Here is an 18,722-nt window from a genome sequence, read left to right on the forward strand (position 1 = left end):
TAATGTTAAACCTGTTGTTTGTAAAGTGATAGATTAAAATATACAGTTCAGTTTTAAATCTTTATTCTTCCTTTCCAGGTGGCTATGGTGGAGGTTCAGCTAGAAAGAGATTATGCCTACCCTCCAGGTCTCTTGATAGCTTTCAGTGCCTGTACTACTGTGCTTGTTGCCATTCACCTCTTTGCTCTCATGATAAGCACCTGCATTCTTCCAAATATAGAGGCCGTTAGTAATGTGCACAATCTCAACTCTGTAAAGGAGTCTCCACATGAGCGTATGCACCGGCACATTGAGCTCGCCTGGGCGTTTTCCACTGTCATTGGGACTTTGCTCTTCCTTGCAGAAGTGGTGCTGCTGTGTTGGGTGAAATTTCTTCCACAAGGGACACCTTCTAATGAGTCAGTCCATGACAACAATTCCACCATCACCCCAGGAGCAGCAGCAGCTATTGCCTCAACATCTATTATGGTTCCTTTTGGATTGATTTTCATTGTATTTGCAGTCCACTTCTATAGGTCACTGGTTAGCCACAAAACAGACAGGCAGTTTCAAGAACTGAATGAACTTGCTGAGTTTGCGCGACTCCAGGATCAGCTGGACCACAGAGGCGACACCTTGCCACCTCCTGGCAGCCATTTTGTTTAAAGCTATATTTGGTTTAAAAATCCATTTTTTGCTTCTGCCTTGCTATGTTGACTCCTCCTTGCGTGAACTAGCTGGACTGTTGATTTATTTTAAAGAGAGATTTATAAATTCTGTGCTAATTTATAACAGTAAAAAAATACCATGATATCTTAGACAACTGACATCTGAAGAGACTGATGTTGGGGTATGGCTGCACTGAGCATGCATCTCTCATCCTTCTTCTTATCATCTGAATTGTTTCTTTTTAATGGTGAATATATCAATGCGTAAGAGGAATTACATTTTAGGCCTTGGTATTTGTTAGTGGTGGGAGGGAAGCCTTATTTCTTTCTATTTGATGTTGGTGTTTGCTAGAAAGTATTGCTTGTCCAATACATGTAGCATGGCACAATACAAATTACTTGGGACTTGGAGTAATTAGCATTTGGTTTCAGTGCTAAACTGTGATCTCAAAGTCTGATGAAAGGTAAAATTGAGAGCTTTTCCACCTTCCCTTTTCCCACTAGCTCCCCCAATCATGGTTTTTCTGCCAAGTAACTATTACTGTATTAATTTCTATAGGGCCTGTTGCCATGGCAGCTACCAGATACCCATGATCAGTCCTATTGTGATGTGCGTCTGTAGGACTGGTTTCAGAGCAGCAGCCGTGTTAGTCTGTATCTGCAAAAAGAAAAGGAGTGCCACAAGTACTCCTGTTCTTTTTATCTGTAGGACTGAGGCCCTAAGTCTGCTCTTCTTTTGGGAAGAAAATAGAGAGAAAAGCAATACCTGCTTTAAAATTCATGGGAGCAGATATGTCCTCAGAAGTGATAAAATTGCCTGTTTTCATTAAAGAACCGTTTAAAAAAAAATAGATGGAGAAACTACCACCAGATTTTTTTTTTTTCTTGGTTGAAAACTTGCTATTAATGGCTTTTCTCTAGCAATAACATACACCGGTAGAGACTAAACCACAGTAGAGCTACTGCTTTTGTTCCAAACCAAAGTAGCAAATATTTTATACTTTTTATATATTAAATATATTTTTGAATAAAATCTCAGATACAAATGATAAAAGGCGCTTTGTCTGTGTGGGAATCCCAAGTAAACTGCTCCACCTTGATCTTGTTCAGTGGAAAAATCTTCTGCTTGCTCAAATATTGTATCTAAGATATTAAATCTTAATTACACATGATTTTTGCTTCCAAAATGCTGTGGAAGACCACTTATTGCTACATAGACTTATTTATGAAAACAACTGATTTTTATTTGAAGAAGTAGGATTGCTTCTTAATTGTAAGACCTGCATCTTTTATTGAACGAAGCTGCTGTTTTAGCCTCAAGCTATTGTGGCAAATTCTAAGTTCTTCCTCAAACAAAAACTCACACTTGACAAGGATTATAGGATTTGGCCTCAATTCGTTCAGAATTTGTGTGACTCTGGATACATTTAAAAGTGAATTGTGGCTTTTGGACAGCGTTTCTCCTGCCTTCACTGAAGGATGGAAATGGGTGGGATAGTTGGTGAAAAATCTCTTTGAAGCCAGAAACTACCAGTTTGTGATACGTTCAGATCCCATGGAACAGAACTGGGATCTCAGCTCGTAGCTGCTAATATAGAACGTAATCCTGTAATTTTGTGATCGGAGGTAACAAATTCAGTCATGGCCTAATTGGAGCTATGCCTCTTTGACTTCAAGTGGAGCTGTGCATGCTTTTGCTTACGTTGAATGAAGTCAGTTATGCCTGGCCTCTTTACCAGATGAAGTCAACATGCTTTACAAATTAAGGTCCTAATTTTGCAAACACTGACTCCTGAGGGTAGTACTTAATATCATGAGTAGTCCCACTTGCATCAATGCAATTGACTTATTAGCAAAAGCACAACTCCCAATAAGATGTGTTGAGAAGACTGGACCCAAAGTGCAGTTTATATTCTAAAAAATTACTTTGAAATTTGTATCAGAGTGCTGTGGCTATATCTCAGTGACATTTTTGCTCCTATTTTGCTCTGTTCACAAGCAAAAACATCTTTGCGTTGCAGTCCCCAAAAACTCCTGGATATGAAAGTCACACAGAAATTCTCTCTGGTTTTGACATTACCAGTGTTTTTGCAGCTGAAATATAACAGTTGATGAGCAGAATTCCGCTCACGGTTCCACAACTGTTCGTTCCTGTAGTGCTAGTGGGATTATATTAGTAAAAACTTTAGTAAACGGCATTCTGAAATGGTCTTGAAAATTTACCAGCCGGAGCAAAAAACCCAGTTGCCCATCCTTTACTGAGTTGTTGACAGTGATAAATCTAACGATACCTTACTTAACCTGGGAAAGTAGACTTTTAGAAAGCTGTGGTAAAGTAAGCATACTGGAGCAAATATCTTAAAGGGACACTATCAAGTTTAAATAAAATTTCACTTTTCTGAAAGCTTTGTACCTTCCAATTTATTTATAACTCTTCAAAATAGCTATAGATGAAAGAGGATAGAAAATAAATAGATACATTCTCCTCCCCTCCCCCCAAGGGTGTGTGTAGAAGGGGGTCGCTTTCATTGTTTCTCCTGAATACGTCCCTTTTCCCCTCTTGTGTGAATCTTTCACAAAGCAACAGCAGAGGAAAACTTTTAAAAATAGAAAATGTGGGTTTGTAAAAGGACAAGGTAAATAGGGCACCTTATTAATTTTTTTAACTGTTTGCATTCCTTTTAAATTAGAGCTATTACTAGTAATTTTTTCTGACCATAACTGCACTTTAAGCCTTTAGGCACAGCTCATTTATGTATTTTCCCCATTCTTCAGCTGGGGAAATGGTCACAAAAGATGTGTCTTGTGCAAGATCACATATTAACTGCATGGCAGAGGCACAAATAAAGACCAGAACTCATGATGTCAAGTCTGTTCTCTAAACAGTACAGTGCACTCAATTTTATTCTGTTCCCGTTTATACTAATGGTATTAAGCATTTACTTTAAACAGTTTAAACAACGGTTTTGTATATATTAGATTTAGATTTAAAATTGAAATAAAATATGCTTATAATTTGTCTTGTCACCAAGACTTCTGACAAACATCTTGTTCTGTAACTGTCACTCATTTTACTCCATTTAGTTACACGGTGCCAGTAATAATCTCAGTTTCGTGAAGATATCCTCTTACGTGTTCAGTGATTCAGCATTCAGAGTCTTGAGTGTAATGTGGTACATGGGCTACCAGGTGCAGACAAAACCCTTCCTGACTCCACAAATAGGCATAAAGAGAATAATGTGGTCACAGTCTCTTTCCTCACTTTAACACTGCTTTATTCTTGGGACTAAACCTGACCTTGATACTGTTCTCGACTCAGTGTTTTTTTAAAGGAGGCTCTTACTTAAATTAGAGTTTGGGGAGTCAATTGAACGAACTCAACAAAAATACATTCCCATTTTCATTGATATTCAGAAGTTCAGTGTAAATTGGATGAACTAATCACACACTAACTGATTAACAGGGACTTTTTTTTCATTAATCAGCTTCAGATATTCTGATGTAACATGGCACTTCTGTGCTTTACACATATGAATCCTCATAGCAGTTCTCTGCAGAAGGTACATATATCTCTTGCACCAATTTGGAAATATATCTAACGTAACCTAGCATGCCTTCATTGACTTCAGCCTAATGATGTGTGTTTTCGGGCAGGCGTTCTCAACCTTTTTCTTTGAGGACCCCCCAACATGCTATAACAATTCCACAACCCACCTGGGCTACAACTATTTTTGTTCATGTAAAAGCCAGGGCTAGCATTAGGGGGTGGCAAGCAGGGCAATTGCCCAAGCCCCATGCCACAGGGGCCCCCGTGAAGCTAAGTTGCTTAGGCTTCAGCTTCAGCACCGGGTGGCAGGGTATCGGGCCTCTGCTTCAGCCCCGTGTAGTGGGGCTTCGGCTTGCTGTCCCGGGCCCCAGCAAGTCTAATGCCAGCCCTGCTTGGCAGCCTCCCTGAAACCTGCTTGTGGCCCCCCAAGAGGCACCAGACCCCTGCTTGAGAACCACTGCTCTACGGTTAAGTGACTTACTGAAGGCAAGAGAGCGGTAGAGCTAGGCTTAGAATTTGCCTTCTATTTACCAGATGTGGATTTTGATCACACACAGTGGTTCTCAGGCCTACTTGATGACATTTATCTAGAGCACCAGCTGTTAAGTAGAGTGGTGGCTTCTACTAAGACCATACATAGTTACTGAGAAGACTGGGTATTTCAAAACATGTTTTTGAAAATTCATTATAGCTTACTATGGAGTATGTAAGGGAAATGCAGCTTCCCATCTCCCCTGTGCAGGCACAAAAAGCTGTGAGACTAATGGAAACACTGGGATTCCTCTGTACAGGGAGGGCATGCCATAGGGATGCTGGGCAAGGGCACTATACTCCTCCCCTCAGCATCTCACAGAGCTGTTCTCAGCAGAAACTTACTGTGTGGGAGTGAGGGTGAAGGTGTGACCAGTCCAACTAAACTTCAGCATCTTTTGGCCAAAAAACTTGGGGGAATATGGAGGGCTGTGGCTGCTACTATAGCCTGTGGGTGATAGGAAATGTAGGAAGAATTCTATTCTCCTGGGCAGCCCCTACATATCTAGTTCACCTACCAAAAGCCAATTCATTTGGGCTTTGATGGGAGAAATCCTCCTCAGCTGTGACAGGGCATCGTAATAGATCGCTATTTCCTTCCTCCCTTTCAAGTTGAGCTAGAAAATACTTCTGTAGGATTATAAGGAATTTCTTGTATGAAACCTGCAGCCTTTTTGGATCAAGACTAGTAGTCACTTTGGGAAGAAATCATCTCCCCATAACTAAATGGACATTATTGTAAACCTGGCACTTATGGGTAGTGTTTTGGGAATGGCTGTCTTGCTGGAAAATGACCTCTTTGTAACACACTACAGTATGGCAGTCATGTATCTGGCTGCAAACCAGGTTCCATCTCACCTTTTCATTTAATTTTTTTAAATGGTGTTCAGTGCAGCATGAAAATGATTCTTAGTTCCAATAAAGCTACCCCTATGTACAGAAATTTGTAAACTCAATTAATACTCTTGGGATGTATAGAAGGCAAAGTCAAGCAAGCCCATATTAAAAACCCTAACTGCACCCACCAGCAGAATGCACCTCTTTCTGCAATACCAGGCTGACATCTATGCCAGCACGTAGTTTCATTCACCCATCTGTACTAGTCTGTTTTTAATTTAACAGGAGCACTAGTATTACACTGAGTTAGTGCTATGGTCTGAAGAAAATATAAATACAGACCTTCCAGGAGGAGGACTTTCATTCAGAGTGCCATCCATGACTTTAATTCTTGTAACTGACATGAAAGTATGGATAATGTGTGCTTGGCTTTCAGCCCACTTAACATGGCCATCTGGTATTAAAACAGCCTGGAAATTGGTTTATGATCAGACTTAGGTTTTCTATAATATAGTGTCAAAGGAGGTCAACACCTACTTCTAATTTATTCATGGGCAGAATTATTTCTTCCTATAAGGCCTCTTCAGCGTCCAAACTCCTGAGTAAAATGGATCCTGTCCAAATGGAAATACAGAATGAAGTGTACATTGTGGCAGTTTTGAGGAACTAATTAATTTCTTGAGAACCAAGTAGGTTTTGGTGCTGCTTCTCTGCTTTACAAAACACACCATCTCATGTACCATGGATCTAGAAAGATGATTCAAATGAAGAAGTAACAATGAGTCTTTTGTTCTTTTCTCATATCTTTATCAGCAGCCTGTTCTCATTCTTGGCTGTCGTCAAGCATTGCCTGGGCCTCTTCTAAAACATCATCTGGATGGGCTTGTTCAATCTAAATTAAAACCACAAATATTGTACTCAATGTAATTAAAGAAGTTCAGGATTTGTAAACGCTGATTATTCAAGAGCTGCTGTAGAATCTCCCTCTTAACTGGACTTAAATTTATCCTGCAGTCTTTCACTAAATCCTTTAAAACACTTCCTACAACTTTCCTGATTTTATTATGACAACAAATGCCTATTTATTACTTCTCCTTTCAATATCTATGTATAGGCTATTTATCTTAGCAAGTACATAGTCTAGACAAAGTATAACCCAGGCATGCCACAGTGCTTTGCATGGTTGATGTTGGCTTGTAGATCCTGTTAACAGACTAGAGAGGAAAAATGTGGTAAAGTCGCAAGCATATTTTTGACAACAGGGGAGTTGTGGCCTATTTGTCTACAGTCAACAAATGGGGACTGTCTCTGGGAGTGCTAGTATCGGTTGCTTCTGAGGAAGGTGCAAAAAACCTCAGCATGGAAAATGATGGAATAACCTGCATACTGGGAAAGTTTCTTCCTTATCCTAGTCAAATAGTGGTTAGTTTATCCCCTGAAGCATGAGGGTTTATAGCCCCTCTTTTAAAAAATAAAATAAAATCCTACTTAATGTAACTGGATGTCATCATCCATATGAATAGCTAATTGTTTTTTAAAATTACACAGATTTACTGTTGTGGAAGAAAGTTGTTTCCTATTACAATTCATTATTTTGTATACTTCTATTGTGTCCCTCTTATTCGCCTCTAAACTAAAGAATACCAATAATGTTAATGTCTTTGTCTTTCTATGCGTCAAACTATTTTTATCATCTGTCTCTGGACCCCTTCTCTATTTCTCCTCTATCCTCTTTTCATATCGGGTGATCAGCACTGTCCACAGTATGACAATCTTCCATGGTTTTTATAACCTTTTCAGTATTTTCTATTCTATTCCTTATGCAGCCTGTCACTTTTCTTTCTGGACTTAAACACATGCTGACAAATTTGTCAAGCCCTCTGATAAAGGTTGCTTGCTGAAATTTTCCTGTTATTTCTGCTTTACTCAAAAGCAACTGCTCTGTCTCAGACAAATTTATCAGGATAATGTATTTGTTTTTCAAGAGAAATGGCAGGATTAAAGTCTCTAAGCAACTGTAAATGCTTATAAGAATCTTCTGAAAGAGTTGCTTTTAAAGTTTCCTCTCTTGCTAGGGGCATTTCTGCACTGACTAATGAAATAGTTTATATGGCCCAGCAGGGATGATAAATATAATACATGACCATCAAGTGAAGTTTTCTAAAATGAATGGAAACCTCTCAGTTTACATTTAAAGGAACATTGAGCTATTTCTGCCTCATGTGGCAGAGGCAGGGGAGAACTTCATTAGGATCAGGTGTGAAATCCTGGCCCCACTGAAGTAAATGGCAAAACTTCCATTGAATTTAGTGGGGTCAGCTTTTCACCCCACATCCTTGGCCACTCCTAAGCAGATATGCCAAACCCATGGAAAAAACGCAGAAATTGGGCTTGTCTTTGTCTTAATTGGCTTGTGAGTTGCTTGTTGGCTAGTTTTTGCTTGTAGCTTGTTGCTTCCTTTTTTTTAAGATCAGCTCCCAGCAAGCAGGGGCAAGGGCGGGGAGAAGAGGGGAGAGAGTTGCGGTGCACAGCGGGCCCACCACAGTCCCAGACTGCGGGCCAGGGGGATCTAGTCACATAGAATGTTGGGGTTCTTAGGGATGGGCTTGTTTTGGCTTTGTTTTCAAATGGGATTAGCTTGATTTTTTACTTACTGTGAAAGTCGAGGTGCTTGTTTACTGCGTGAAAGTTGGCAACTGTGCTCCTAAGTGCCACTCCAATGATGATGCAGCTTTAAGGCATTCTGCCCAAACAGAGGAGTGCTAGATTGGTCCAATGCCAGCCCTGCCTGGCCCAGCTGGTGTAGGGGATATTCTGGAGTGGGAGCGAGAAGGGAAAAATTGGGGTGTACCCTGGCAATCCTGGCTAGTAGGGTAGATCCTTGTATCGGTGATAACCCTCCTCAAGTTAGAGCATCCCTGAGTGGTTCCACCCCCAGTAGTTTGGTTGTGCCCCAGATGTACTCCAAAATCAGGGGAAATAAAGGTGGCCTAAAACTACACAGGTCCACCTTCCCCTTGTTTGCCAAGTGCTGCTCTAGTGCACCTGAGAGACTAGCTCCAAATCTTCACTCAAGGAGTTTCCTACAAGTCATACAGCCAGAGCGTGGTTCTTCCTGCCCACCTACAGATCTGGAAGGGAGTTCCACCCCTTAAACCTGTGGATGTTCTGAGATCTATTTTGGACCTTGGGACATCATTGCAACCCTGGGTCATCCACATGGAGGCCTCTAGGCATGGCTCCCTTGGCTTTGCAGTTCCCATGGTTCCTGCTGGGAGTTGTTCCACTATAACCTTTGGGGATGGGAGGATTGCAGCTATGCATGGTGACCACATGCTAGTTCGTACGGCCTTACTAATGTGCTTGGACTTGAGAGGAGACGCCTGTGCTGGGGAACTAGTCCTCGACTCTGTCCCATGTAGCTGAGGAGTGGCTTTCTAGATGTCTGGGGGATAGAGGCAAAGAGGAAGTAGTAGAGATACTGCTTTTCCTTCCAGCCTTCCCAACCCTCTCCACCATTCTCATTTGGCTATCCCTAGCATAGTGGAGAAGCACTTTACGCTTTGGGCCCCATGTATCTTAGGCCACAGCTGCACTGCAATAAAAGATCTGTGGCATGGCTGTGGCTGGCCCAGGTCAGCAGACTCAGGCTTGCAGGGCTCAGGTAGCAAGGCTAAAAATTGCGGTGTAGATGTTTGGGCTTAAGCTAGAGCCCAGCCTCTGAAACCCCAGAAGGTGGTTGGTCTCAAAAATCTGAGCTTCTGCACACCTGCACTGCAATTTTTAGCCCCCAGGCCCAAGCTCTATAAGCCCAAGTCAGCAGAGAGCCACGGGGTTTTTTTTACTGCAGTATGAACATAGCTATTATCCTTAGAGTCTGCATCACTCCTGTAGTTGAGATCAGCAGGAGATGGATAAACTGACAATCTCTAATTTTGTATGGCTGGGGAAAAATACAGTGAAGTATTCCTACTTTTTTTTAGAATTTGTTTCACTTCCCTTGTGGCCTAACAGAGCCTTAAAATGCTGATCCTCAAGGCCTGGCTGACTTATGGAAATTAACTTGGAATTGGCAGGGCAGTTATTTTGTTGGCATTAACTTATGTGTTGTCTTTACTGACGATGCGTCTTACAATAGATGTATCTTAGAAATGGATTAAGTGAAATGTGGCCCCATTGGCTACCTCAGGCCCAGAGTGTAGGATTAGTTAAAATGTTTCAATTATAACCTAACATGATAAGAAATTTACACTGGTTTTGGTTTGGATTTAAGGCAGGGTGGTTGATTAAAAATCAGTAGTGTTTTTTTAAATCATGGCAAGCAGGAAATCTCAATTTAAATATCTATTTTAATCTTGTTTTGCATTTGTACTCTTTTTTCTTTTTGTTTTCCTAAAGAAAGGTTCATTCTCATTGGTTGCTATTAACGTTTATTTGCAATTAAATATAGTATCTAGATTGTTCTTGGTATTTCTTCGTAACCAGGAAGACATGCTATATATGTTCTCACAATTTAAGCTATTATATAGCTAAACACTTATTCAGAGCCTTATTTTTTTTACATTGTTTTGTTGTAAAATAATGAATGATGTTTATTTCCTTCATTAAATTTTTACTTTTGACTTGCGTCAAGCTGCATGGATGGAAATTGGAATTCAATGAAAAATGTTTTCTGTGCATTTTTAAAATGTTATTTAAATAAAAACAACCGTAATGTGCTGGATATGTAAATTTATTTTTTTGTATCAAAACAGTATTGCATTTAAAACAACTAATTAGAGGAAGCTAACGAATTGATCTGATTGTTTCTGGTCACCATGTTCTTCAGTATTTTTAGAAGTAGTAGATCTGAACCTCCTGTTTTTGTTCATGAATTTGAAGAGGAAAAAAAGCTTTTTTGCTTTTTCAACTCCTAACTGGTTTCTCAACTTTGAATGAACTATTCTTTGCACCAGGAGAAGAGGCTACTGCTGTTAAGTTTCTTGAGAACTTCAACAAACTCTAGTTTCAGGTGCTTAGCCACTGACTTCCAGCAGTTCAGTGGTTTAACTTTTATTTTAAAATATTTGGCAAACATGTACTGTCTGAATATTATCTCATTCCATTCAAATTATTTTAAAAGATTTAAAATAAATTTAGGCTTTAATATGAATTGCCATAATTTCAAATTTATTTTAGTTTTTTTAAAATCCAGCTTTGAATGTTTTAAATCGGATGTTTATCCACTCTCTGATTAGGACTTCCCTGCAGTGTCTGGAGCTCAAACTTTGCAGCATAGTACTACTGCATGACAATCAAAGTGACATTGACAAGTCTGTTTTCATTGTCCAGATGTAGTGAGAATTAAATTATATCATTAAAATATTGTATTGATCTAAAATGGAAATGTTCAAACCGGCTAATGTTAAACCTGTTGATTGTAAAGTGATAGATTAAAATATACAGTTCAGTATTAAATCTTTCTTCTTCCTTTCCAGGTGGCTATGGTGGAGGTTCAGCTAGATTCAAAACATGTCTACCCTCCAGGTCTCTTGATAGCTTTCAGTGCCTGTACTACTGTGCTTGTTGCCGTTCACCTCTTTGCTCTCATGATAAGCACCTGCATTCTTCCAAATATAGAGGCCGTTAGTAATGTGCACAATCTCAACTCTGTTAATGAGTCTCCGCATGAGCGTATGCACCGGCACATTGAGCTCGCCTGGGCGTTTTCCACTGTCATTGGGACTTTGCTCTTCCTTGCAGAAGTGGTGCTGCTGTGTTGGGTGAAATTTCTTCCACAAGGGACACCTTCTAATGAGTCAGTCCATGGCAACAATTCCACCATCACCCCAGGAGCAGCAGCAGCTATTGCCTCAACATCTATTATGGTTCCTTTTGGATTGATTTTCATTGTATTTGCAGTCCACTTCTATAGGTCACTGGTTAGCCACAAAACAGACAGGCAGTTTCAAGAACTGAATGAACTTGCTGAGTTTGCGCGACTCCAGGATCAGCTGGACCACAGAGGTGACACCTTGCCACCTCCTGGCAGCCATTTTGTATAAAGCTATATTTGGTTTCAAATCCATTTTTTGTTTCTGCCTTGCTATGTTGACTCCTTCTTGCGTGAACTAGCTGGACTGTTGATTTATTTTAAGGAGAGATTTATAAGTTCTGTGCTAATTTATAACAGTAAAAAAATACCATGATATCTTAGACAACTGACATCTGAAGAGACTGATGTTGGGGTATGGCTGCACTGAGCATGCATCTCTCATCCTTCTTCTTATCATCTGAATTGTTTCTTTTTAATGGTGAATATATCAATGCATAAGAGGAATTACATTTTAGGCCTTGGTATTTGTTAGTGGTGGGAGGGAAGACGTATTTCTTTCTATTTGATGTTGGTGTTTGCTAGAAAGTATTGCTTGTCCAATACATGTAGCATGGCACAATACAAATTACTTGGGACTTGGAGTAATTAGCATTTGGTTTCAGTGCTAAACTGTGAACTCTAAAAGTCTGATGAAAGGTAAAATTGAGAGCTTTTCCACCTTCCCTTTTCCCACTAGCTCCCCCAATCATGGTTTTTCTGCCAAGTAACTATTACTGTATTAATTTCTATAGGGCCTTTTGCCGTGGCAGCTACCAGATACCCATGATCAGTCCTATTGTGATGTGCATCTGTAGGACTGGTTTCAGAGCAGCAGCCATGTTAGTCTGTATCTGCAAAAAGAACAGGAGTGCCACAAGTACTCCTGTTCTTTTTATCTGTAGGATTGAGGCCCTAAGTCTGCTCTTCTTTTGGGAAGAAAATAGAGAGAAAAGCAATACCTGCTTTAAAATTCATGAGAGCAGATATGTTCTCCGAAGTGATAAAATTACCTGTTTTCATTAAAGAACCGTTTTAAAAAAATAAATAGATGGAGAAACTACCACCAGATATTTTTTTTTTTCTTGGTTGAAAACTTGCTATTAATGGCTTTTCTCTAGCAATAACATACACCGGTAGAGACTAAACCACAGTAGAGCTACTGCTTTTGTTCCAAACCAAAGTAGCAAATATTTTATACTTTTTATATATTAAATATATTTTTGAATAAAATCTCAGATACAAATGATAAAAGGCGCTTTGTCTGTGTGGGAATCCCAAGTAAACCGCTCCGCCTTGATCTTGTTCAGTGGAAAAATCTTCTGCTTGCTCAAATATTGTATCTAAGATATTAAATCTTAATTACACATGATTTTTGCTTCCAAAATGCTGTGGAAGACTACTTATTGCTACATAGACTTATTTATGAAAACAACTGATTTTTATTTGAAGAAGTAGGATTGCTTCTTAATTGTAAGACCTGCATCTTTTATTGAACGAAGCTGCTGTTTTAGCCTCAAGCTATTGTGGCAAATTCTAAGTTCTTCCTCAAGCAAAAACTCACACTTGACAAGGATTATAGGATTTGGCCTCAATTCGTTCAGAATTTGTGTGACTCTGGATACATTTAAAAGTGAATTGTGGCTTTTGGACAGCGTTTCTCCTGCCTTCACTGAAGGATGGAAATGGGTGGGATAGTTGGTGAAAAATCTCTTTGAAGCCAGAAACTACCAGTTTGTGGTACGTTCAGATCCCATGGAACAGAACTGGGATCTCAGCTCGTAGCTGCTAATATAGAACGTAATCCTGTAATTTTGTGATTGGAGATAACAAATTCAGTCATGGCCTAATCGGAGCTATGCCTCTTTGACTTCAAGTGGAGCTGTGCATGCTTTTGCTTACGTTGAATGAAGTCAGTTATGCCTGGCCTCTTTACCAGATGAAGTCAACATGCTTTACAAATTAAGGTCCTAATTTTGCAAACACTGACTCCTGAGGGTAGTACTTATTATCATGAGTAGTCCCACTTGCATCAATGCAATTGACTTATTAGCAAAAGCACAACTCCCAATAAGATGTGTTGAGAAGACTGGACCAAAAGTGCAGTTTATATTCTAAAAAATTACTTTGAAATTTGTATCAGAGTGCTGTGGCTATATCTCAGTGACATTTTTGCTCCTATTTTGCTCTGTTCACAAGCAAAAACATTCTTTGCGTTGCAGTCCCCAAAAACTCCTGGATATGAAAGTCACACAGAAATTCTCTCTGGTTTTGACATTACCAGTGTTTTTGCAGCTGAAATATAACAGTTGATGAGCAGAATTCCGCTCACGGTTCCACAACTGTTCGTTCCTGTAGTGCTAGTGGGATTATATTAGTAAAAACTTTAGTAAACGGCATTCTGAAATGGTCTTGAAAATTTACCAGCCGGAGCAAAAAACCCAGTTGCCCATCCTTTACTGAGTTGTTGACAGTGATAAATCTAATGATACCTTACTTAACCTGGGAAAGTAGACTTTTAGAAAGCTGTGGTAAAGTAAGCATACTGGAGCAAATATCTTAAAGGGACACTATCAAGTTTAAATAAAATTTCACTTTTCTGAAAGCTTTGTACCTTCCAATTTATTTATAACTCTTCAAAATAGCTATAGATGAAAGAGCATAGAAAATAAATAAATACATTCTCCTCCCCTCCCCCCAAGGGTGTGTGTAGAAGGGGGTCGCTTTCATTGTTTCTCCTGGATACGTCCCTTTTCCCCTCTTGTGTGAATCTTTCACAAAGCAACAGCAGAGGAAAACTTTTAAAAATAGAAAATGTGGGTTTGTAAAAGGACAAGGTAAATAGGGCACCTTATTAATTTTTTTAACTGTTTGCATTCCTTTTAAATTAGAGCTATTACTAGTCATTTTTTCTGACCATAACTGCACTTTAAGCCTTTAGGCACAGCTCATTTATGTATTTTCCCCATTCTTCAGCTGGGGAAATGGTCACAAAAGATGTGTCTTGTGCAAGATTACATATTAACTGCATGGCAGAGGCACAAATAAAGACCAGAACTCATAATGTCAAGTCTGTTCTCTAAACAGTACAGTGCACTCAATTTTATTCTGTTCCCGTTTATACTAATGGTATTAAGCATTTACTTTAAACAGTTTAAACAACGGTTTTGTATATATTAGATTTAGATTTAAAATTGAAATAAAATATGCTTATAATTTGTCTTGTCACCAAGACTTCTGACAAACATCTTGTTCTGTAACTGTCACTCATTTTACTCCATTTAGTTACACGGTGCCAGTAATAATCTCAGTTTTGTGAAGATATCCTCTTACGTGTTCAGTGATTCAGCATTCAGAATCTTGAGTGTAATGTGGTACAAGGGCTACCAGGTGCAGACAAAACCCTTCCTGACTCCACAAATAGGCATAAAGAGAATAATATGGTCACAGTCTTTTTCCTCACTTTAACACTGCTTTATTCTTAGGACTAAACCTGACATTGATAGTGTTCTCGACTCAATGTTTTTTTTTAAGGAGGCTCTCACTTAAATTAGAGTTTGGGGAGTCACTTGAATGAACTCCCCTCAAAAATATATTCTCATTTTCATTGATATTCAGAAGTTCAGTGTAAATTGGATGAACTAATCACACACTAACTGACTAACAGTGATTTTTTTTGGTTTTTTTTTCATGAATCAGCTTCAGATATTCTGATGTAACATGGCACTTGTGTGCTTTACACATATGAATCCTCATAGCAGTTCTCTGCAGAAGGTACATATATCTCTTGCACCAATTTGGAAATATATCTAACGTAACCTAGCATGCCTTCATTGACTTCAGCCTAACGATGTGTGCTCTCGGGCAGGTGATCTCAACCTTTTTCTTTGAGGACCCCCCAACATGCTATAACAATTCCACAGTCCACGTGGGCTATAACTATTTTTGTTCATGTAAAAGCCAGGGCTAGCATTAGGGGGTAGCAAGCAGGGTAATTGCCCGAGCCCCATGCCACAGGGGCCCCGTGAAGCTAAGTTGCTTAGGCTTCAGCTTCAGCACCGGGTGGCAGGGCATCGGGCCTCTGCTTCAGCCCCGTGTAGTGGGGCTTCGGCTTGCTGTCCCGGGCCCCAGCAAGTCTAATGCCAGCCCTGCTTGGCAGCCTCCCTGAAACCTGCTTGTGGCCCCCCAAGAGGCACCAGACCCCTGCTTGAGAACCACTGCTCTACAGTTAAGTGACTTACTGAAGGCAAGAGAGAGGTAGAGCTAGGCTTAGAATTTGCCTTCTATTTACCAGATGTGGATTTTGATCACACACAGTGGTTCTCAGGCCTACTTGATGACATTTATCTAGAGCACCAGCTGTTAAGTAGAGTGGTGGCTTCTACTAAGACCATACATAGTTACTGAGAAGACTGGGTATTTCAAAACATGTTTTTGAAAATTCATTATAGCTTACTATGGAGTATGTAAGGGAAATGCAGCTTCCCATCTCCCCTGTGCAGGCACAAAAAGCTGTGAGACTAATGGAAACACTGGGATTCCTCTGTACAGGGAGGGCATGCCATAGGGATGCTGGGCAAGGGCACTATACTCCTCCCCTCAGCATCTCACAGAGCTATTCTCAGCAGAAACTTACTGTGTGGGAGTGAGGGTGAAGGTGTGACCAGTCCAACTAAACTTCAGCATCTTTTGGCCAAAAAACTTGGGGGAATATGGAGGGCTGTGGCTGCTACTATAGCCTGTGGGTGATAGGAAATGTAGGAAGAATTCTATTCTCCTGGGCAGCCCCTACATATCTAGTTCACCTACCAAAAGCCAATTCATTTGGGCTTTGATGGGAGAAATCCTCCTCAGCTGTGACAGGGCATCGTAATAGATCGCTATTTCCTTCCTCCCTTTCAAGTTGAGCTAGAAAATACTTCTGTAGGATTATAAGGAATTTCTTGTATGAAACCTGCAGCCTTTTTGGATCAAGACTAGTAGTCACTTTGGGAAGAAATCATCTCCCCATAACTAAATGGACATTATTGTAAACCTGGCACTTATGGGTAGTGTTTTGGGAATGGCTGTCTTGCTGGAAAATGACCTCTTTGTAACACACTACAGTATGGCAGTCATGTATCTGGCTGCAAACCAGGTTCCATCTCACCTTTTCATTTAATTTTTTTAAATGGTGTTCAGTGCAGCATGAAAATGATTCTTAGTTCCAATAAAGCTACCCCTATGTACAGAAATTTGTAAACTCAATTAATACTCTTGGGATGTATAGAAGGCAAAGTCAAGCAAGCCCATATTAAAAACCCTAACTGCACCCACCAGCAGAATGCACCTCTTTCTGCAATACCAGGCTGACATCTATGCCAGCACGTAGTTTCATTCACCCATCTGTACTAGTCTGTTTTAAATTTAACAGGAGCACTAGTATTACACTGAGTTAGTGCTATGGTCTGAAGAAAATATAAATACAGACCTTCCAGGAGGAGGACTTTCATTCAGAGTGCCATCCATGACTTTAATTCTTGCAACTGACATGAAAGTATGGATAGTGTTGTTAGAGAGCTTATTCCTTCACTCTCCCACTTCCCTGGTCCTTCTTGCATGAACAGAGAGCAATAATACTCAAAGTCCAAAGGTGCAAACAATTCGATGTTTATTGGGGTGAACTTCCAGCAAGCCTAAATCAAAGTTCCTTTTTCCTTATTTTCAAATCCCAATTTACTTCCTGTTTGCCCCTAATTTATATAGTAATATTCTTAGCTATACCTTAACCAATCATTCTACTGAAATTTAACTAACCAATCCTAACATATTGTAACATGATTAGCTAACCAATTATATCCCACCACCTTAATTAGTTTACACCCAGCAAAATTAATTATAGAGCAGACAGAAACAATCTCAGAACCAGACAGAGACCATGCCAATAAACAATAGCAAAGTGGGAACTATAATGACAAAACAATACAGAAGTGAGGATTTCACAACTACATCTATAAAGACATAAGAGTTTCCCAGCTGTGTCTATTGATAAGTGAGTTCTTACCAGACAGAAAGCTATCAATCTAAATTTCCTTTTACATCTTCTAGGTACTTCCCTTTCTCTGGAGGTGACAGGCATTATCAGGACAGGAGTGTATTCCTAACAGCCCAATAGCACCTTCTTTCAGTGTGACTAGTTTGGAATGTGAGGATGTGACCGGTCGCTTCTCAGCTTATGGCTGCCTCTGTCGCTTAGCCAAAGGCCTTAGCCTAAGAACAGGGCCTCAGACTGTCACAGTAAGAGAAGGACCTTACACGGGCAGACAGTGATTTTGATTCTTTCTTTTATACCTCTAACTAGCCAAGTGATAAGAATACACCTAAATTCTTAAAGTACAGGCCTTTGCAGATAGGCCTGAATATCTATATCCTAACAAGTGTGTGCTTGGCTTTCAGCCCACTTGACCATGGCCATCTGGTATTAAAACAGCCTGGCAATTGGTTTACGATCAGACATAGGTTTTCTATAATATAGTGTCAAAGGAGGTCAACACCTACTTCTAATTTATTCATGGGCAGAATTATTTCTTCCTATAAGGCCTCTTCAGCGTCCAAACTCCTGAGTAAAATGGATCCTGTCCAAATGGAAATACAGAATGAAGTGTACATTGTGGCAGTTTTGAGGAACTAATTAATTTCTTGAGAACCAAGTAGGTTTTGGTGCTGCTTCTCTGCTTTACAAAACACACCGTCTCATGTACCATAGATCTAGAAAGATGAACCATAGATCTCAAATGAAGAAGTAACAATGAGTCTTTTGTTCTTTTCTCATATCTTTATCATCAGTCTGTTCTCATTCTTGGCTGTCGTCAAGCATTGCCTGGGCCTCTTCTAAAACATCATCTGGATTGGCCAGTTCAATCTAAATTAAGAACACAAATATTTTAAGCAATGTAATTAAAGAAGCTCAGGATTTGTAAACACTGATTATTCAAGAGCTGCTGTAGAATCTCCCTCTTAACTGGACTTAAATTTATCCTGCAGTCACTAATACTTTAAAACACTTTCTATATTTTCCTCATTTTATGATGACAGGAAGTGCCTATCTATTCTTTGAATGATTGCTCATATCAATTCCAATTAGGTATGCAGGTGCTGCGTGCATGGCTATCAGAAAGTTTTCCCCTGTCGAGTCGACTGTGGAGCCCCCTGCAGTGGTGCCTCCATGGCGCTCAATATATGACCCTGCCGACCCAGTGCCCCAAATAAACTGTCAGCTGGTTTCCCTTTCTCCACTAGTTTTCTGAATGCTCAAAATATTCTGCTCAAT

The 18,722-nt window shown here is 39.9% G+C and overlaps 2 protein-coding genes across 9 annotated transcripts in view; one reads left to right on the forward strand and one right to left on the reverse strand.

Moving 5' to 3' along the window:
- The window catches only part of LOC140898831 (calcium release-activated calcium channel protein 1), a 32,202-nt gene extending 18,184 nt beyond the window's left edge, over positions 1-14,018 (forward strand). For 2 of the 4 annotated variants that reach the window (XM_073313315.1, XM_073313312.1), the window contains one exon: positions 79-7,218. In XM_073313315.1, the coding sequence (XP_073169416.1) occupies positions 79-645 (567 nt within the window). In that variant the 3' untranslated portion in view covers positions 646-7,218. Of the gene's footprint in view, positions 1-78; positions 7,219-11,039 lie in introns of those variants that run through there. The other 2 variants (XM_073313314.1, XM_073313313.1) reach the window with 2 other exon arrangements.
- A 2,977-nt stretch (positions 14,019-16,995) lies between these two features.
- MORN3 (MORN repeat containing 3) overlaps positions 16,996-18,722 on the reverse strand; it is a 67,657-nt gene continuing 65,930 nt past the window's right edge. For all 5 annotated transcript variants that reach the window (XM_073313492.1, XM_073313496.1, XM_073313495.1 and 2 more), the window contains one exon: positions 16,996-18,314. In XM_073313492.1, coding sequence (XP_073169593.1) covers positions 18,246-18,314 — 69 coding nt within the window. In that variant the 3' untranslated portion in view covers positions 16,996-18,245. The remainder of the gene's footprint in view (positions 18,315-18,722) is intronic.

Source organism: Lepidochelys kempii, chromosome 15 (genome assembly GCF_965140265.1).
Source record: "Lepidochelys kempii isolate rLepKem1 chromosome 15, rLepKem1.hap2, whole genome shotgun sequence".
Taxonomy (NCBI): Eukaryota; Metazoa; Chordata; order Testudines; family Cheloniidae; genus Lepidochelys; species Lepidochelys kempii.